This window comes from Neolamprologus multifasciatus, chromosome 23 (assembly GCF_963576455.1).
Source record: "Neolamprologus multifasciatus chromosome 23, fNeoMul1.2, whole genome shotgun sequence".
Classification (NCBI taxonomy): domain Eukaryota; kingdom Metazoa; phylum Chordata; class Actinopteri; order Cichliformes; family Cichlidae; genus Neolamprologus; species Neolamprologus multifasciatus.
The window spans coordinates 3,470,025-3,491,953 of NC_140460.1; the positions used below are offsets into that span (position 1 = coordinate 3,470,025).

At 41.2% G+C, this 21,929-nt stretch overlaps 1 protein-coding gene across 4 annotated transcripts in view; it reads left to right on the forward strand.

Moving 5' to 3' along the window:
* cpamd8 (C3 and PZP like alpha-2-macroglobulin domain containing 8) overlaps positions 1-21,929 on the forward strand; it is a 51,674-nt gene that overhangs the window by 23,306 nt on the left and 6,439 nt on the right. For all 4 annotated transcript variants that reach the window (XM_085150403.1, XM_085150404.1, XM_085150405.1 and 1 more), the window contains 16 exons: positions 232-300; positions 389-545; positions 724-900; positions 2,290-2,371; positions 8,417-8,573; positions 8,855-8,929; positions 10,216-10,381; positions 11,039-11,125; positions 11,885-12,021; positions 12,171-12,326; positions 13,283-13,345; positions 18,059-18,324; positions 18,396-18,483; positions 20,935-21,009; positions 21,211-21,316; positions 21,743-21,853. In XM_085150403.1, coding sequence (XP_085006529.1) covers positions 232-300; positions 389-545; positions 724-900; positions 2,290-2,371; positions 8,417-8,573; positions 8,855-8,929; positions 10,216-10,381; positions 11,039-11,125; positions 11,885-12,021; positions 12,171-12,326; positions 13,283-13,345; positions 18,059-18,324; positions 18,396-18,483; positions 20,935-21,009; positions 21,211-21,316; positions 21,743-21,853 — 1,972 coding nt within the window. The remainder of the gene's footprint in view (positions 1-231; positions 301-388; positions 546-723; positions 901-2,289; positions 2,372-8,416; positions 8,574-8,854; positions 8,930-10,215; positions 10,382-11,038; positions 11,126-11,884; positions 12,022-12,170; positions 12,327-13,282; positions 13,346-18,058; positions 18,325-18,395; positions 18,484-20,934; positions 21,010-21,210; positions 21,317-21,742; positions 21,854-21,929) is intronic.

Genomic DNA, 21,929 nt, shown 5'->3' on the forward strand with positions numbered 1-21,929 from the left:
TTAAGTAGCAAGAGAACCCACTTATGAGTTATGAGGCTCACAGATGCAGTCAAACAATAAAGGGGTGAAGAGGGAACTGAGTTCTTGGAGCAGAGATAGCTGTCAGCTATCTTGGGTCTAATCTGTGCCAATGTTTTTGTTGGTATCGTCTATTATGGGGCGAAAATAATGAAACGTTTCAAGCAAATGCAGAATAATAATTACAAATAATTATTCCTGCGTTCCTTCCAGGTGGGCCATGGTTTACATCCAACCAATGAATCGGTCATCCTGCGGTGGGCAGGCCAATTCACAGGACAGGTTTGACACTTTTATGACATCTTTGTTCCAACTCCAGGAAATTTCTTTAGAGATCATTTCTGTAAAAATACCTTTTTTTTACATCCAGGTACGGCACATAGGCTTTTCTACAGGCTGGGGCTCAGTAGGGGAGTTCAAGATTTGGAGGAAGGAGGACTCTGATGACAACCACAATGAGGCTTTCACACTTGGAGTCCCACAAAACATGGTGCCTGGGTCAGAAAGAGCTGCTGCATTTATGATTGGTAAACTGTTTTCTGGTTGGATGCTTATACAGTCCATATACTATTATTACTTCCACCATTGTGTCATTTACATCTGAAAAAAAAACATCATGCAATCCTCAAGTGAATGAACTAATATACTGCACATTTTGCAGTGTCAGTAAATGAAGTGTGTTTGTGTATCTTGCTCTAATATCAGGTGATGTTATGGGGCCAACTTTACATAACCTGGACAAGCTCTTGAGGCTACCCTTTGGGTGTGGTGAGCAGAACATGATCCACTTTGCCCCCAATGTCTTTGTTTTGAAGTATCTGCAGAAGACCAGGCAGCTCAGCCCCGAGGTTGAAAATGAAGCAACTGACTACTTACTTCAAGGTAAAGAAACTGCATCCTAACAAATCGCTTCCTTGGATCAGATATTCAGTATTTTCTTTTCCTCGTGGGTTAAATATGACCTCCTCGCTAAGACAAGCTCTGATGGTCTCTTTAGAATTATTTTTTCATGTCCAAATGTGCTTGAGCTGTCATCAGAGTATTTAAGATAAATAATATATTAACAAGATGCTGAGTTAACTCAGTAATACCAATATGGTGATTCTTAAACATGTGGATTACTTTCAGTACCACAGATTCTGCCATTCGTGCCCTCCCAAATACCCACCGATGTAAACCCAGTTAGAGACCAGCACGTTAAACACAGGAACAAGGAAGTTATTTAAGTTCTTCAAGAGCGTGTCATGAATCTCAACAAGTCAAATCCTTTCTGGCATGAAGCTGCGCAAAGTGGTGTCATGCTCAAAGAAAGGAATGATTTCGAACAGTTTTCTGTTTTCTTCAAGTTATGCACCATAATTGGGCTGTCTGCAATCAACAAGAATATAGTTTACCTTGAATAACGGAGTTCATTTATCAGCCTTGGACTGGCTGGGATTCAAAACTTTGAATCGTAACCTGAAACATAAAGGTTTATTCAGAGTTATCAAGATTAGTCTTTGTCCCTCACAAAGATATAAAAGGAAAACTTCAACTTTAATAAATGTCAATAGGCTTTATTATTGTGCCACACAAGGACAGGTAAATTCAAGAGTTTGCCTTTGACACTGGGGCTGACCCTAAAACAAAGTGGAAATTCAGCTACCGAGTGTCTACTGTCTTAGGTACAGCAACAAATGTTTGAATATTGGTAAATTATTATATTGTGGGCTATTTTTCTTGTTCGTTTGTGTTTTTTAAGACCTGAAAACTATGCTGGATTCACCCTTTTGCAGGCAAGCACCAGAACATCTTTGCACAGTTTGCTTCATTGCATAGTTGCAAGTGAAACCACTCGACTGCATATGTAAGAACATCGGGAGCATGTCCGAGCAAACGTTCTGTTTTCCTTCATTTATTTAGTCGCAGCACACTATGCACCACAAAGCTGGGTGAAGAATCAGAAATCAATGCCAAAAGAGAATTTCAGGGATGAAATGTTATATTTTTGAAATGTATTTGAATTTTTTGGCTACCTTTTAATATACCGTGTTTAGTTTCACTGCGTTGATTCTGGTCTGCCTGATCTTCCAAGCTCACACGGGCTCGTTAACATGGTGGTGCTTCTCCTGCACATTACTTTTACTCTGTGCACATTTCTGCAGTGGTGGATAAAAACTAAAAAAAAAATACATCCACCTCGAGATTTATCAGCAAACCTGAAAAAGATGTACGTCATTTCTGCGTGTTCTTAGGAACCAACCTTTCTTACAGTACTCTCTTCTCATCCAGGCTACCAGAGACAGCTGACCTACAAGCGGCGGGATGGATCATACAGTGCTTTCGGAGAGAGGGATTCCTCTGGCAGCATGTGGTGAGTAGCTGTAGGTGTAGTTGCTGAAATGTGCACAACACATACCATCTAAGCTACGCTCGGCCGTAGCCGCATTCTTCAGCTTTCAGTGGGACATGGGTTGCCGGCCAAAGCAGTAAAGTTTTTATCAAAACCTTCGTACGCTGTGCTCATATTAATCTATTCCTGTTGGTATGTTTAAATCTCTGAGTTTTTCCCTTTCGAGTGTTTATTGCATGTTTACACTGCCTGGAGGCAGGCAGGCAGACAACCATGTTAATATTTATAAAACTCGATTCGGTTGTCTCAATGGGGAGCTCCACTGCTTGTATTTCGAGGCCCACGCAGAATGTACATACCTCTGGTTGATTTATGAACTGAGGTGGGTATTGTGATATTTAGTAGAGCTAACACCGTGAAACAGCAGGTTACATAAATGACAGAGAATCATAAACAAACTGCATAATTGGATCCCTGAGGTAGGAAAAGTTGTCAAGATTTATTTGCAATTAATCAGGGTTCATATCCGTAGCACTGAGTGGACCCATGCTGCTTTGGCCCCGCAAACAAGCTCTTAATGCCACTATTGGAGACAGTGTTATAAGTTGTCTGGAGCCACTTTACCAAAAAGGTTTTACCTTTTTTTTGACATGGTCTAGAAAATAGAAATGGTGCATGTCTCCTTATGACTCACTACCTGGGTGTAATTGGTAACATTAAACCGCTGCTGAAAGCTTGAACTCTTCCCCTGATGACTGTGAGAGGATATGAGGATGTAACCAGCAGCGGTTTGGAGTTTTCCTTGGCACCCGGGGTAACAAGTGTGGGCTGTGGGCACAACACAGATGGTGAACATTCAGTAAAACTGCATCAGACACTTTATGAATCCATCAACAACATGTTTGCATCCAAAACAAGCGCAGCTTTTGCTTCAGACTCCGGGTTCACGAGCAGAGCACGGCTTTACTGGCTGCTTAAAAGCAGCTGTAATGCAGTGTTAATGTATCCCAGGATGTGGAAATGTATCAGTATGGAAATTGACAGGGTTTAATGAAAATACAGAGCAGAATGACACGGGCTGGCAATAATGGTTAGGTGTGTAGCGCTAATTATCTCTGATGTCAAGGCTGTTAACAGTTCACAAACTGGGCTGAACGTTCGCTGACTTGATGTTGTGCAAAAGTAGAGAAACGCTGGCAAAGAAAGAAATTATGAGATGTGTTTCTGACCCTTTGGCTCTTTCATTCTTATGGTGATAAGAATTAAAAGACCAATATTTTGCAAATACAAAAATATAGAGATAGAAGAAGCAAGTGATGACTTCACCCATTCATTCGCACTGGAGCTGAGTTTAAGCTGAGTGCAGGGCTGTCAAAAATAAAGCCCGGGGACCAGAATCAGCTCGGTAAAGACTCCAATCCGGCCCACTTGACAGCTTTGGAAAATGTAAAGTAGAGTCTAAATTTCCAACTTTTATCTTAACTTTTTTCTAATGATAAAGACATTCCCATGGCCATTCTTACTACACTGAAGTAATTAAGTAATAGTTAACAATTAAAGGACCGAAAAGTTCTCCTATAGAAATTTCAGTTTTTTACAGTGTCCACAGTTAAAACAATAAATAGGGCATTCCTTAGAATAAACAGACATCTGGGCAATGAGAAGACACATCTTTTTCTGTAATTTTACACATTTCTTTTTTCCAATTCTTACCCCAAAGAGTTGTGCTGACAGATATTTTTCATTTACTTCAAGCAGAATTTCTTTATCATACAGAAAAACTGAGACATACAATTGAATTTGCACTTCTTTTTCTTATATTAAGATGTCTCCAAGATTAAATGTGCATTTAACCTCTATACACTGACAGAAAGGAGAGTTTCACTGATCCGACCCACATCAAAGTGATTTGTATGCGGCCCACAATGTAAAATCGACGTCTCTGGCCTAGAGATTCGCTTTATGGTCCACACCATCTCTTCTGGTTCGAGCCAGGATCTTCCAAATATGGGAAGGGAGCTAGAGCAGACGAGTGACACTTGAGCCTGACTGGGGTGCATAGCTAATGTGTACACATTGTACTTAATGCCAAAATTGCCTTGTCAGTCTCTCTAGACCAGGCATGTCTTTTAAGCCGACCACGCCCCTAAAAATACCTCCTTTCAGGCCTGATATTTGCTTCATATTGGAATTAATTTCAAGATGATCAAGATGACTGGTGGAACCAATTTACAGACTTAATATTTAATGAGAGAGGTTGACTCATTTTCATTTGGGGTCTAATGAAGGCAGAGATTCCTGTTTTGTTTTTGTTTTTTTAAGCCAGCACCTGGTGATATTGTACTTTAAAGTACTTCTGGATTGTCTTCGATTTAAGATGTGAAGCCCATTCACTGACAACATCAGTATCCCCTAACTTAATCCCTAATGTGACCTTTACCCCTAAAAGTAATTGAAGCCTTGAACTTCATTTCAAACTAGAGGTATGAATTCACTATTCGGATACAATTACAAGATTTTTACATTCCCCCTGCACAATATTTTTAATATTCCAGGCAGACAGTGAATAAAACTTCAGAGTGAAGGCTGTCTTGCAAACTGCAATAAGCCTTCAAATTGTCTTGTATTCTTTCATTTTAGTTAAAAGAATAAAGCAAAGTTGTAGTAAATCAAAATATGCTTTAAAAACTTGTTGCTTTTTCCTTATATAATTATCCTTAATAATAGGGTTTAGTTCTTGGCTCTACATGTTGAGACCGGCATGTCATTTGTGTCTCGACCCAAAGATTGATCTGACAGCATTAGCAGGGTTACAGGCTGAATACCTGAGATTAAAAGAACTGATCACACTGCTGTATTAACTTAATATGTTTCCATTCCTGTGCCAAACCTGTATGTCAGTGTTTGTGTTGTCGCTTGCCTTCTATTTGCAGATGTGTTGTAAAATATGTTTTAAAGTAAAGCCATTTACTGTGTTAACTATATGCAGTGTTGGGGAGTAACGGAATACATGTACCGCCGTTACGTATTTAAAATACAAAATATGAGTAACTGTATTCCGTTACAGTTACCGTTTAAAAAGGTGGTATTTAGAATACAGTTACTTTGTTGAAATAAATGGATTACACGGCGGTACTTCCCTGTTTCATGTTGTGGCGGGTCAGGACTGTTTGGGTTTTGTTTGACAGCTACGTTCTGTTGTTCCAGGCTGCAGCGTTACGGTTGCCATGGTTACAGGGTGACGCTCTCTCTTTGCGTGTTTCCTGGGTGAGAGAGGCCTTTTTGTTGTTGTTGTGCTAAGCTAATAAGCAGAATGCTACAGGTATAGCTCTTAAGAATGTAGCATCATAGCAGTGTTGCCAACTTAGCGACTTTGTCGCTATATTTAGCGAGTTTTCAGACCCCCTTAGCGACTTTTTTTCTAAAAAGCGACTAGCGACAAATCTGGCGACTTTTTCTGGTGTTATTGGAGACTTATTTATGACGACTTTTTGACGTGAAAGGGCATGTTGCTCTTACTCTCAACAAGCAGCGGGTGCTGCCGTGGGCACCTCGCCCGTGCCAAAGCGCTCACGGGCGGAGGATAGTCCTCCCCCAGCTGCTATCAGGGCAGGAGATGTTCACACCTGTGCATCCGAATTGCAAATGAATCGCGCATGAGCGAAGCCGCTGCTCCCGCACTGACTGTAACGCAGTCAATTCTTCTTTTACTGTTATGCTGTGTGGTGGATCAGGTTTAAAACTACTTATAAACACACACACACAAAGTAACTCCACCAGAGTGCCAATTTCGGGTCACTTTTGCCGGTCCAAGCCCGGGTAAAGAAGCAGGGTTGGAATTGTGACATTACAAAAAACAATTATTGCTAAAATAAATTTAATTTGTAGTTCTAAATAAACTCTAACTGCATTTAGGACGTTTTTTACTCACTTTATGTCTCTTCCACGATGTTATTTCTCTCTCCAACAACGTAGGTTACAATTATATTAGCATGACCAATTATGCAAATTAGGCAATGACGTCATTCAGCGACTTCTAGCGACTTTTAGGACAGCCAATAGCGATTTTTCTTACTGAGGAGTTGGCAACACTGCATCATAGGCAGTGTAGTCCGTGCTGCAGGGAGAATGGACTGCCATACACGTTATGTGTCTGTGAGCGAGGGAGGGAGAAAAAGGAAAAGTACGAGCTGTCATCGAGCAAAAACGGGAGCTGGAAGCATGTAAATATAATAATAACCACTGCAGCCAAGAAGAGTTGTAAGTAAGCCATTAAGACTCGACTGTACACTGTGTTCGTGTTTTCCTCCAAAAACAATAAGTTCTGTTGGAGCAGCCTTTCAACGCCTCTCTCTGTCTCTCGCTAGCAAAGTTGACCCAGACAACAAAGTAAAGCTAGTTTTCGGCTACGAGCCCAACACAGAACCCACCGTATTAGTCAGAGGTCCCTTTACTACGGTTTGGAGCCGCGGACCTTCAGTAACAGTAATAAATCACATTCATGTAGTTGTAAACAGCATGATAATATATTAAGTAATCCAAAGTATTCAGAATACGTTACTCTCATTGAGTAACGTAACGGAATACGTTGCAGAATACATTTTGGGGTATGTATTCTGTATTCTGTAACGGAATACATTTTAAAAGTAACCTTCCCAACACTGACTATATATATATATATATATATATATATATATATATATATATATATATATATATATATATATATATATATATATATAGTGAATCCAGGCTCGTTACAGTAACGATAAGCACTTTCTCTGAATCCACCTCGTAAAAATTCTCCTTAAATCTTATCAACCTCAGCTTTATCATGGAGCACACCCATGTATTGATCAGAAAAGTCCTTTAGCTCTGACGGGGCTGGATAAGTGTAGCTCATAGAGAGGATTTGGATGTGTGGAGTCAGAAAACAGGAGAAACAATAAGTGAAGGCGAGAGTCGTGAGACGGTGACCTTAGTCGTGGGGTGAGTGATGGAAGGGAGCTTGTCTACTGCTTCCTTCCTTCTCCAAGCTAAATCATATTTACGTTTTCCAGTACCTTTCCCTGAAGCCTAACATTTAAAGTCAGTGACACAATATCACTTAACATTATAAAAATTCCAGCGGACTTGTGGCTTTAGCCCTAGTTTTGTCTCTGGGGAGGAATAATCCAGGTTCCAACCACGGAAGATTTAATGTTTTTGGTTTATGAGTGCAAAGATCTTTTTTTCCAGTTCATCCCCTCTGGTACTCTTTTCTCAGAGTGTGATCTCACTTACAAGCTGCGTTGAGAAACTAGAGTGTGACCTGTTTGTTTATTCCGTTATTTCTCTCTTGTGTTTCTTTCTCTTTGTTGTAAACAGCTTACCTCATCCTGTGAGTCTCTTTTGGTAAGGGGGTGCTGTAATGGAATGTCTTGTTGTCACTGAGCGGTTGTTGGCCAGAGACCGCTGCTTTCTACCAGTACCGGGAGGTCTGTTGTTTATGGATGCGTGTATGTTTATTAGCTCAGCCGTGTCCCCCAGGGCTGACCTTAGCCTTTCTCCATTTCTCCCCTGGTTCTTCTCCACTGTGGCCCACTAAAGCCACAGCTCATAAACTCTCAGTTGCACTCCCAGGCCAACTGGATTCCCAACCTTCGTTCCTGATATTCATGTTTGTGTAAGTTTCGGAATGCTTTCGGGGAATCTTCGAATCACAACCAGAAACATATTCGATTGGCCCGTGCGCAATTTCACATTCCCAAGAGCACAGCTGCCGCATCCTGTAGCACTGATCAAACCCTGCCGCACCCATCTGCTCCCCTCCTTGCTTCCTTGCTTTTTTCCATTTCATCAGCTCCATCTATACATACCAGTCCTCTTGGAAAACAACATCCCAACATTTATGGACGTCTCTATCAGCCCCTCTTCCCATTTGTTGACAGATAGAAAGAGTGTGGAAAAACGTCTCAGTCCACTGAAATAGTGATTCCATATGTTGTCAGAGATCTTTGATATCTTTTCCTTTCCCTTACCCGTCTTTTTTTTTCTTCTCTCACCTCCATCTGTCCTTCCTCTAAGGTTGACAGCATTTGTGCTGAAGTCCTTTGCCGAGTCTCAAGGATTCATCTACATCGACCCCGATGAGCTTCATGCAGCCAAGTCTTGGCTCATCAAGCATCAGGGAGATGACGGCTCCTTCCCCGCTATGGGACGCATCCTCAACAAAGACCTGCAGGTAGGGCTGTGTCTACATAGATGTGAGGTGACAGATGTTTAATTTTCTGTGCTTGCAAAGCAGGAACGGGTGTAAGAAGTAGATTGGATAGACAAGATGGATAATGGCATTGAATGAGAGGGCGATAATCACATAAATTGACAGCATGAACCTGGTGTCAGACTTCTTAGCTAAAGGATTTCTGGACCGATGAATACATTTAAAGTTTAACAATATTTATACTGCAGAGAAATGAGAGCCGAGATGTTATTAAGTGAAAACATGTCTGGTTTTGACCACAGGGAGGAATCCATGGGAAGATTTCACTTACAGCTTATGTGGTAGCAGCTCTGTTGGAGACAGGGATTACCACAGAGGTAAGCAGGCCAGCAGCACTATTTATTCCTCTCGCTTCACAGTTGCTCTTCAGGGGCAAACGAAATGGCGTTGAATTAGGCAGGCCTAAACAAACCCACTAAAGTTTCTCATTTTGACTAATACGTCACGTAAAATCAACGCAGTGGTGTAAAATTTGATCCGTGGTTTCATCCAGTCTCAAAGTGAGGTGCTTTATTTAATAAAACATACCTGCCCTATACTCCTAAAGTCCTTCCTCGCAGCCTGGGTCGTGTGTGGACGTATCGCTGCATTCCTCATAGTTGTGAAGATGGATGTGTTGGCAGTCCGCCTACTCAAATTTGTTATGCCCCAGTGCTGCTAATGTACCATCTTATCACGTTTAGGACTACTTCAAAAGTTTCAGGCTGATGTGCAGCGACATTTGATTCCCATGAAAGACACCTCTGTTGCATTGCTCTCTTTCTGCCATCTGTTTTTTCCCTTTGTCCATCCGCTTTGCTCTCTTTTTTTTCCCACCTTGCTTTTTCTTTATTCTCCTACTAGTAGCCGCCTTCGATAAATAAACATTAGTGTTCACTAAAAGAAATGGAAAAGTTAGGAAAAGATGATCGTCCTCAGCGTGTGCTGGAAATTCCTTAAACGCGAAAGCCTCCAAACCTCAGATTGTTTTTGTCTTTGCTCACCAATCGTCCAGATAGTTGACTCTTTATTTAGCATTTCCTCCGCCTGGCTCCTCTCCACGCATCTGTCTTCCCCCCCTTCTTCTCCTATCTCTCCCAGAAGGTTTCTTCTGAGAATCTGTGCTTTTACAACTGATAAAAACCAAAAAGGTATGCTTCACTTCAAAGCAGTACACCCCCACCTCCTTCAATTTCACTTAATTAAAAGATGACTGCTGCAATTACAGTGAGTGGCTCTGGAGGCCTATCATCGCATGGATGAGAGGGGAGGTCACGTCTGCATGAGATGAAAGTCACTCTCAACTTTTTAATGGCTAAAATGAGTGTTTATTCAATAACTACTGTCGTGTTTTTGGACAGAGCCTCTAAAATAATTAGGTTGGTGATGATTTTGTGCGCGTGTGTTTGCATTGGGGATTAAAAGTGTAGCAGTAGTTACAATAAGTAAAAGCTATATCTGATGATCCTGGGATATAGAATTGCACAAACAGACCAAATCACTGTAACCCACTATTTGCAATGTAAACTATAGAGATTTTGTCGCAATGTTAACAGCGCGTTAAATGTGAAATATATCACACGTTCATCTGTGTTTGCCCTGTGGTCTTTCTTGTCTGGTCCAGGAAGAGAAAGTGGCAGTGGCTAAAGCCAAGGACTTCCTGGAAGGGAACACATACACTGCTGATGATCCTTACACTACCGCTCTGTCTGCGTATGCCTTGGCGCTGCTCCGCAGTCCTTATTCCCCGCTGGCCTTGCGCCGCCTCAACCACATGGCTATCACACAAGGTACCACTATGAGCAATACTGTTTGTAGTAGTATTTTAAGTCAGAACTTAACCAGGAAAATTGAATCAAGTATTTTTTTGTAACCACGACAATATTGCACGTTAAAATGTAGAGATTTAGATCTTCTTTGGTCAAATCTTTGTAGCAAAACAAAAGTATTACTGGTTTATATTTACAGCTATATATAGCTATATAACTATAGGAGAGCAGCTACTTTAAAACCAGCTGCTGCAGTATTCAGCAGCAGTTCGCTCCACCCCTCCCTTTCCCCTTGTCTTTCTTATCTTATTGTTGATTTCCTTTGGCCATTTCCTTGTCTTCCTCTTGCCTGAAACGTTCTGCAAGTTTGGCAGATTTAACAACGTTGCAGGCGTCAGGGGGAGTGGGGTTCTTCCTTGATAGCAATCATTTTATTCCCCAGGTACAGTAAAGGCATAGGGTGGGGTAGCAAAAGGATAATCAGGGTAATGATCCATGAAATATCTAGCATAGTTAGCGAGCCCACAGTGAGCTAATGTGTTGAATTTTGCTTGTTTTACTTTGTCTTTGGGCGTTTGGGTGTGGATCTTTTCTTTTAGTTTTTATCAAAGGAGATCGATGGAAGGAGCGGTGAGTCGTTACCCCTGCCTGTCTGTTTCACCTGGTTTGTCTTTATAGATGGACTAACCCACTGGAGTTTAACTGGGAGCACGATGACAGATGAAGACACTTTCATGGGCTTCAGTGATGGCCTCGCTCAGTCAGGTATATTGTACATTTACAGAATAGCTCCTGCCTGTGTAATAAAAAAGAGAGCATATAACCCCCGTGCTGGCCTCTCTGCACTGGCTGCCTGTGTCTTTTAGAGTTAACTTTAAAATTCTTATGTTTGTTTTTAAATGCCTTCACAGTCTTGCCCCGCCTTACCTCTCTGAGCTTCTTCATCCCCACACACCCTGTCGGTCTCTCAGGTCAGCTGACCAGCTGCTCCTGGAGGTACTGAGATCCAGGAGGAAGCTCAGAGGGGGCGGGGCCTTCTCTATTGTGGCTCCAAAATTATGGAATAATTTGCCCATGCACGTTAGAGAGGCCCCTTCACTGTCCACTTTTAAATCACGTTTTAAAACCCACTTTTATTCCCTGGCTTTTAACCTCAGCGAGACTTAGTTTCTCTTTTAATTGAAGTAGTTATTTAATTAATGATTTCACTCTTCTTTTATTTGGTTTTTACTTATATCTCATGTAATTTTATTTTACAGTTCCAATGTACAGCACTTTGTGTCAGCTGTGGTTGTTTTAAAGTGCTTTATAAATAAAGTTGATGATGATGATGATAATATAATGCAAAGGAGGTGACAGCACAGTACATACACTGGCTTTGGATTAGCCTCTGTCAATAAAAACACACTGAGAAAATTGCAACTTTCATTCTTATTGTTAACACCAGCAATATAGCACTGATTGAGTTTTTTAATAAAGCTAAGAGTCGAAATACTGCCATTCAAAATCAGTTTTTATTTGTAGTGGTATCAGCAGAAGTGGAGATGACCGCGTACGGTCTTTTGACCTACACGCTGCTGGGGGATGTGGCATCTGCCCTACCCGTCGTCAAATGGCTCTCCCAGCAAAGGAATGCATTGGGTGGCTTCTCCTCCACACAGGTACCTCTGTTTTTCTTTTCTGTATTTTGTTGTAGATTAAATTAACTATAAGTAATAAATGACAGCAAACTGTCTTTCAGTGTTATGGACAGTTACTACTAAAGTATGAATTGTTAACTTGGTGTTTCTTGAAAACCCCCCTGTGCCAGGACACATGTGTGGCTCTGCATGCTTTGTCGGAGTATGCCATCCTGTCTTATGTCGGAGGGGTAAACCTCACGATCTCACTGGCCTCCACCAACCTTGACTTCCAGGAGACCTTTGAACTCAATAGGGACAACAAGAAGCTCCTCCAGAGTGCCAAGGTAACCTGAATACATGGTCTAGTTTCAGCGTTTTTGCACACAGGTCATAAAGGAAAATGAAGACGTTGTCCTTACGCACATGTAACACACAGCAGGATATACACACATCTAGTTTAGGCTGGCGTGGTCACACACACAACACCCACTCTGTCGCTGTGAATCCTTCTGACAATAAAGAAGCTATCCTCATGTGGGAGCAACAAAGGACGAACTCTGCAATATCTAATGTCTTGAAAAGTCTGGAACTGCAGTGCGGTGTGTGAAGATGCCCTAATTTGACAGCGCTTTATCAAAATGAAATCCCTTAATCATGACCAGTACTTGAGGTGGTAAATCCTCCCTAAGAGAACCCAGTGCACTTTAATGCAGTTTAGGAGCTGTGATTGATGAGCAGTTATGTACCAGAGCTGGTATTAAACATTAATCCCCCTTTCCGTGTTCAACTGTGCAGTAGCCAGGACCTTTTGATACTGCCAAACCATACCAGGCTTAACTGGGCCGGATTTCCCGAAAGCACCTTGTTGGTCTGTTGATTTAATAACTGGATTTATTACAAACCTGACAGCTTAGGCATGAACTACCTTGGCCAGAGCACTGTGGTGTCAGGTCAGTACTACTCTGTGTGCGTGTGTGTGTGTGTGTGTGTGTGTGTGTGTGCGTGCGTGCGTGCGTGCATGTGTGTGTGTGTGAGAGAGAGAGAGAGAGAAAGCGCTCCATCAGCCAGCTGGAGTGGTTCAGGTGAGAGTTCAGTAGGTTCTCTCTGCCAGGCATATTCCTCCACTGTGATTAGTAGTGTCATCTTAATTGGGGCAATTAAGGCCTGCTGGTTAGTAGCCAGGGAACCACAAGTGGCAGCGTAGCAGCCTACAGCATTCATTCACTTGATAAATGACTCATTCACCTCTCCCTGCCCCCCCTGACTCTCTTTGTTTCTCCTCTCTCTCCCATTTTTTCAGATCCCCAGTATCCCCACAGGCCTTTTCGTCAGCGCTAAAGGAGAAGGCTGCTGTCTCATGCAGGTACCGTGCTACTACAGACACAGGCTCACACAAACACACATTTGCATTCTTGAAAATTGCCCAAAATTGAACTTTAATGCAATGCTTATTTCAGTGACTCACAGCAACACTCTGCCAGTAGGGGAGAGGCTCCACAACGCCTCAAATTCCAACATGAAATATGAAATGATCTGGCATAATTTGGCCAGTTGTTTTGGGGTGTGTTGATCCCTGTTGTCTCTCCCTGCCTTGTCACAGACAAACAAAAGCCTCTTTTATAAACAGAAAGAGTTATTTTTCTTTGTAGACGATGACTGTGCCTCTCTTCTTATCACTCATACTCAAACATGTGTCTGCTTTAAAACTAAACAAGTTGTAAATGAAAAAGCATGTGCGATCAAAGATGTTTACAGTCCCATTTTCCGAATCGTGTATTTGAAATCTGACTTGATTTGAACGAGGCACTAGAGGATGTGGTGGTCGGCTTCCAGCTCTCTCCCCTCTGCACGGTTCCCACACACAAACATGTTTTTTTTTCTTCACACCTCTCTCCCTCTCTGCTTTCCCCATATCCACACCTCTCCGTGAGTCAACACACCTCTCTGTCAGCCCCTGGGGCCAGCAGCACCTGGGCTCTAATGAAATACTTGAGCGGTCCTGCCTGTGTATGTGTTTGTAGGCATGCGATGAGTATATGCAGTTGCCTCAGGAATATCATTTAGCAGCTCTGCTAGGGTCTCGGGTAACACTGAATGATTTATCAGAAATGTGGACAGTTCTGTTGAGAATAATCTTCTGTGAAATTAAAACGAGCGTCAAAGCAGTGAGTTGTCCGCAGGCTAAAACACAAGCTGCTGAATGCATTTCTGTTGTCGACAGAATATGATTTGCAGTTTATACTTTAAAGACCTTTTCTGCTTTCTCTTTTTGATGTTAGAGGTTATAAAAGAAGGTGTTAAATTTTTAAACATTTTGTTACTTTTCTTTATTTTACTGACCGTGTTGGTATTTTTTTTTAAAAAGTAAAGCTTCCATCCAAAAAGTGAAATAATTTGGTTGAAAACAAAAGGCTTCACCTCTGTAAGATCAAAGTTAATAAAGAGGAAATAATCAGATTTTACTTTTTTAGAATAAACTTGAAATACGACAAGGACTACTAATGAAGATTTAATATCCTGATCACAAAGGAGCATTTGAAGTCTACAAGACCAACAGGTCATAGTCATACTACAGGCTTTATGAGACAACTGTTCTTAGGCATCAACGTTTTTCAGTTAGTGTAACCGGTGTGATTCTGCGTTGTGTCTGATCAAAAAAAGGTAAAAGAAAGAATGGCCTCCAAGTAAATAATTTGCCCACTCCAGCTCCTCTCCCACAGGGGAATTGTAGAAAAGGGCGGCATTTATTTTTACATTAAACATAAAGTATGGATTTACACGTAACATATTTGACATAAGATAAAACAAAAACAACAACATGAAATCCGACATACCTGATAAAAAAGGTAAAAGAAAGAAAGGCCTCCAAGTAAATAATTTGCCCACTCCAGCTCCCACGACCAAATACAAACAGTGGAAGAGGGTTAGCTCAACCCACCACAACTTCCAAGCTAGCAAGAAGTATATATTCATGCTAGCATTTATGGCGCCTAAAACCCATTTATGATACATACATACTACACACTTGTAACATCTAACAAAAAACAGGCTTAATAATGACAATAATTGAACTAAAATCACAATCAGAAACATCCAGGTGGCTAAATATGCATTATATGAGCGTTTTACAGTGTTGGGAAGAAATGACACCCACCTCTCCCACAGGGGAATTGTAGAAAAGGGGAGAGGCAAATGGGGTACACTGTATTTATAGGACTGCACCAAAGAAGAAGAAGAAAAGAATGAGGAGGGACTCTAACTGATAATGGACATAACTACAGGCTTGGAGGTCCTAAAAGTCAGGTATAAAAGGAACAGTTTGGGGGTTTAGAACACATTTTGTGTAATTATAACACTGTGATTTATGACCCTGTTACATTAGCATAAGGCACCTCGAGGAATAATAATATTACTATTTGCATTTATCATTAAACCAGTGGTATGGAAAAAGTGGTTGTTAGATTCAACCTGAGGGAAAAGTGAATGTCGATAACAACTTTAATGGTTGTCCATTAAGCAACATAATGATACAGGGGAAAGTTGGGGAAATACTAATGTCAGCAGGCTTCATCAAATATGTGAGCTTTTACCATAATTTGGAAAATAGTTGCAAAATGATGGAAAAATGCAGTCATGGTAAAAATAAAGTACACTCACTTTCACTTCTAAGAGCTTACGCAACAGGACATAACGACATTCTGTTCCTTGGAAGGTCTTAAAATTGCGTAAACACAACCTCAGATGAACAACAAAACATGATGTATTACATCCGTTATTATTTAATCAAAAGCCAAAATGAAGAAGCAGTATGTGAAAAATGAAGTACACTTTTACTCCTTTCACGGGAATTAAGAAGGTGCTGCTAATCAGATGCAGTTGAGTACTTGATCATCAGCAAGTGTGACCATGTTTGTAAAAGCAGAGGTTTTGGCAGTTTGGAGGTCTGGAGCATTCAGGTGTGTTCACACAATGCCAAGAAGAAAAGTCATCAACAGTGATCTTGGAGCAGTAATTGTAGCTCCCCATCAATCTGGAAAGGGTTAGAAAACCATTTCCAAACAATCTTACGTCCATCATTCTCCAGTGAGACATATAATTCATGAGTGGAAAAATTTTAAACAATCTTCCCAGGAGTGAACATCCCAGCAAATTTGCTCCAAGATCTGACTATTCATTTCTCAGGGAAACAGTCCAAAAGACTCAATAGACCTCAGCTAGCATGTAAATGTTAAAGTTCATCGCAGTACAGTTAGAAAAGGACTACGGTATTTTTCAGACCATAAGGCGCACTGGATTATAGGGTGCATTAAGCCAAACAAAACAGTCAGATAAGTCAAACTTTACTCAACTCATTCTTCTTGCTTCCTCCACTTCTGTACCATTGATTCATTAATGTTGAATTCTTTGGCAGCTCATCTATTCTCATGTTACTGCAGTATATTAATGACTAACCTCGTACTGTTGATGGATTATCTCAGTTGTTTTCCTGACTGATTGGTCCATTTACAACATCCTGCCATGCGATTGCATTTGTCCCTAACCATTGGGAACCCTCACGCTAACTTTTATCGAGTGGTAAAAAGTTAGCGTTCATCCTCCAGCTTCACTGTGTTTGTGTTATGCTAACATAGCTGTGTCGCTAGCGATCACGTAGCACAACATTATATACCAGCTAGTCCAACTTCAGTAACCCTACAAAAGTGCTGTTTAGTTTTCTGTCTTCATTTATGTTGGAAGTGATAGCAGAGCTGTACCTTTTAATTTTTTCAGAAATCTTTCAGTCAGAACATGCTATATCGTGTTTAGGTGGAAACTAGCGAGCTAACTTATGCTAACTCTAACGCCATTAAATTTAATAAATTCTGTTTTCATGGATGCCTGGATGTTAAACTTAATTGTTACACCTGGTAAAGCAGCAACACTGATCATTTTATTAAAGATGAAAGAATTTAGACAGTTTTTAACTCTCAGGGATACCGCAGTGTTCGTGTGACTTTGGGACCTGAAGCGGAGTTTGGACCCAGATGACTCTGCGAGGCTCCTGACTACGGTAGCCGTATTGCTCCAACAATCCATCAACTGGTGCGGCTTCGTAGCTTACCAAAGTCGTACTAAAACATATGTTTTGAGCACCATGTACAACATAAAGTTGGTTCGAGGTCAGTAAGCAGAACCAGAAGTCATACATAAGGCGCACTGGATTATAAGGCACACTGTGGATTTTTTGAGAAAATTAAAGGATTTTAAGTGCGCCTTATAGTCCAAAAAATATGGTAAACAAGTGTGGCCTATTTGGAAGGGTTGCCAGGAGAAAGTCTTTTCTCTCTAAAAAAGCATGGCAGCAGCTTACATGTATGTTTGGAAAATTCACCCAACGTCTGGAACAATGTCCTTCGGATGAAATGATACCAAAATGGAGATGTTTGACCCTCATGTACAGCACCATGTTTGAAGAAACCCACGTACAGGATAAACTCATACTGTAGATCATTGGTTGAATGATCGCCAAACAATATTTGTTTATGCAGACCTGCCGTGACTGTGGGGGGCTAGTCCAACCGGAATAGTATGGTGGGGGAGTTTTGTTCTTCCAGTACTACCATTGTGTTTTGTCGTGTGCTGGAGTACGCATTAAAGTTTTACAGCGGACCAACATCCAGAGTGATCATTGGCTCGTCTCATCACACCAGAGTGCTACACATACCAAGTGTTACGCATGGTGGTGGAGAGGTGATGACTTTGGCTTGTTTTGCAATCACTGAATCAACCATGAACTTTTTTGTATACTAAAGTATTCTAGCGTCACATGTGAGCTGGGGTGTTCACACTCGACTTCTTGGTCTTGGCTTTGCTTTTATTAAAAAAACAAAATCACCTGTGTTGTTGTTGGTCATCTGAGGTTGTATTTACCTCATTTTAAAAGGTGCTTTTATTATGTCCTGATAAGTAAAACCTTAGGATTGACAGAGGTTGTGCTTTCTTTCTGCTATAACTGTAGCTCAGTGGTACAGACCCTGAGGCCACATTGCTAGCGTGCCTGATTTTCACAAGTATCTCCTTCTCTGTGTGTCTGTAGATCGACGTGTCTTATAATGTACCTGACCCAGTTTCCAAGCCAGCCTTTCATCTCAAGGTGGATCTGAAAGAGCCTTTTCAGGAACGAAACCTGCAGCCCCTCTCCTCCTCCTCCTCCTCTTCCCGTCATTCTACTTCACGATCCCGGAGCCGCGCTGACAACCGCTCTGAGCTTAACTGGAAGCGACGGGCACCCATTGACGATGATGACCCAGCAGCCCACCAGGACAAATTGGATTATCACATCTCATTAGAAGTTTGTGCAAGGTAAACGGTTACCACACACTTACACACAGAGCTGGGGAAAAACATGTATTCATCGCCAATCCTTTGTCTAGGTGGCTTCATTCAGGCTCGTCTAACATGGCTGTCATAGAAGTACCCATGATTTCTGGTTTCCGAGCAGATGTCGAAAGTCTAGAGCGGGTATGTAATCGCACATGACCACACTTTAAAAGAGGCATTTAGCAGTTAGCCATAGTGACTGACATATTGCTTGACAGGCAGGTAATCAGGTAGTTGACGAAACTGAAAAGAAGGTAGAAAGAGACCGATGCATCTTGAGGCCATTTAACAATAATGAGTACGTCATGGAATTGATCAAACCGCTTTGCAAACACTACGCTTCACAACCTTCACAACCACACAGGATGCAACATTTAATTCACTCACATAAACAAACACACACGTTTGAGATATTGTTTGGTTTTAGCGTAAATAGCACAGTGAAGCATTCTGTCCCGTGTTGTTTGACAGCACAGCTCCTGAAAACATCCTTCAGATAGAGGCAGGTCATTTAACTACTGCACGTTCTGCAATATGTGCTGCTGAAATGTTCTATTCATGTGTCTGCATGTGTGTATGTGTCTTGCTGATGGGGATCATTTTTAACTTGGAGGTTAAAAGTCGTCAGGACTCTCTGGGCTTACAAGACCGTAGACATACACTTCACTAGGCCACGTGGGGTACATAGAAAACTTGTAAAGTGTAGAGTTGACAGACAGCATTATGCTGGATGGATGAAATGAGTAATGGAGAGGAAGGTAAATTTAAGGGCTGTATCAAGGTCAGCCCTCCAGCCACCAATCTGAAACTTGTCCCTCATTACTAGACAGTTATAGGGCTAAAGTCTGCAGGCTTCCACCTCCAAAAGAGCCACCTCTCTGGCTACCTGGAGAGATGTAAAACACGCATACTCATACACACATAGTACTGTGAGTATATCAGTCATGACTGACCCGAGTTGTAGTGGCTAACAAGCTCAGTTTACACCCCTGGAGTTTTACTGCTGCCTGCCCGACTGCCACTTACATTCCTCAGTTTATGGTGGCAAGCTTGGCTTCTGCAGTGATGTCTAGTTGCATTCATTGATGCTGCAGTACTGAATGATTAGTCCAGTGACTGACTGGGAGCTGCCACAGCCATGGCCTCTTATCACCCAATATAATGAGCTTTCTTTAACAACCCAGGGCACTCTGGGGGTGTAACATTTGAGCAATGGGAGTTCGTGAGCAATTTTTGGTTATTATATAGACAAACAATGCTTTCGTAAACAGCGTGTAAGTGCGTGTGTCGTGGTGGCGCCAGCTCAGGCTGAGCACCTCATAAACCCCTGCTGTCCAAAGGCTGCCACCTCTGACAGAATGAAAATCCCCCGATGGGGGGAATTAACTGCTGGCTCTCTATGCACACGCTCTGATTCTGAGTAAACAGCATCCTCGTCGGTCATTCACACCGTCCTAATTATTAGACCGTAACAAAAGCCAGGCCTGCGGCACTATTTCAAATTCTTCCTTCCATATTTAGTGGTGAGTTGAATACAATTCTATTGCAGAGACAAATTTTCGTGACTATTAAGTTACATCCAGGCGAACGTGACGCGTGGCAACAGTAACGTTGCATTCACAAGGGATGATGAATGCAAAAATCCCAAGAATACTGATGTTAAATGTTTTTTAAAAACATATAGACATGATAATTGCTCTTTGTGTGGTGATGTTAATGCAAAGTTTCATTCATATTGCCCCAGAGTACATACAGGAATATATACATACAAACCCTATGATCATTATAGGAAGATGTTCATGTAAACATGATCATTTGTGCATAATTTTAAAAAAAAAGTATTAAACAGAGTTCTGGTAATTCTACAGAAAAACTGTCATCTTTTTTTTAATTTCAACTACTTAGAAAAAGCCTTTCTGAGTCTCTTAGTGACGTGTTTTTCATTTTCCACTGTGGACATGACTTCATGATAGAGTGGGTATGGTTTGCATTTCTGTTGTTGCTCACACGTGTCACACAATAATAGAAATTCTTTATATTCACGACAGTCTGTACAAGCAGAAAAGGGAGCATTTTAATTACATAATAATATCCTAGATCCACTGTAGTGTGGCGGTCACGGGGTTAACATAAGAACTGTGGGTTTTCTTTCATGTTCGACACGTTATATTTACTGGTCTGTGTACGGTAAACCTCGGTTGGCATGAGGTGGAGCTGTCCAGACTGCTGTGGTGCTGATTACTGCTAATGTCCATTGTTAATGACTTCTCTGCATGTTCATATATAAATACTGGAGCCGTACATGTAGCTGACTTAGCTGGATGCCATGCGTTATGCGTTTTTAAATTGACATTTTATAATCTTACTCGGCTGCAATTTTAGAAAATCTAAACACGTTTTTATCAGGATCTGATAAAAAGGATCTTTAATTCTTCTCAATAGGTACAAAGGCAAGAGATATTCACAAACCCCTTCCAGCACTATAAAATCAAGTTAAACGTTATTAAACTATTTTAAATGAGAATGTCAAGAGATCGAGGTTAATATTTGCATATGAAGCTTGATTTCTTTATGTGCTGTGCTGGTCAACAGCTGCTTATGGACAAGAGAGTCGGTCTGAAGAGATACGAGCTGAATGGGAGAAAAGTGTTGTTCTACTTTGATGAGGTGAGTGCAATCAAAATTCTTGATTGCTGCGTCTGGTTTTGCACACCTGCTGCATCACTGTAAACTCAAGATAAAAAGCCTCTGATTTAATTATTTGGTTTTTTAAAAGCAGGTTTAATAATACCCATGTGTGTGTCTGTATTCATGTGTATGTGGGCTGGGGTGCTTTCATGAGTCTTTCTCTGTTTCGACCTTTTGTAGATTCCCAGCCAGTGTATGACGTGCGTGGCCTTCCAAGCTGTCAGGGAGTACATTGTGGGCAAGACGGCGCCTGTTCCGGTCAAGATCTATGACTACTACGAACCAGGTGTGCCTCTGATGAATATTTTAACCCTTTAAAGCCTGAACTGTGAAATAATCGCCATAAAATTCAAATTATTTGAAACTGGAGTGTTTATTGAACCTTTTGACAATAAATAAATAAATAAATACATATTAATATGCATGTATCATATTTGCTACATTCAGCATTTTTTTTTTTGCATTTTATTGCTTAAATATATTGTCTGATATATTAAGACTTTTTTAATAGGGGAGAAAATCACAGTGATGATGAAGAAGTCTTAAAAGCTCTGGGCATTAAGAGCTTAAGTGCTCCTCTTTAAGGAGTTAAACACTTTTTTTTTCCTGCAACTGGAATTTTTCAAGTTTATGACCTACTAATGGTGAGCTTCATTGTTTCATGTGTGTGGATGTGTGAACATGCTCGTGTGGGTCTGTGCTTGTCGTGCAGCTTTCGAGGCTACCCGGTTCTACAATGTTAGCGAGAGCAGTCCACTTGCACGGGAGCTGTGCGATGGACCTACGTGCAATGAGGTGGAAAGTTCAACCAATCAGTGGATAGGTGAGAAACACGCGCAGCGCTCCTAAAAGTGTGGAAAGGCCTCGCTTTCATGAATCTAATGAAAAATGATGTTTCT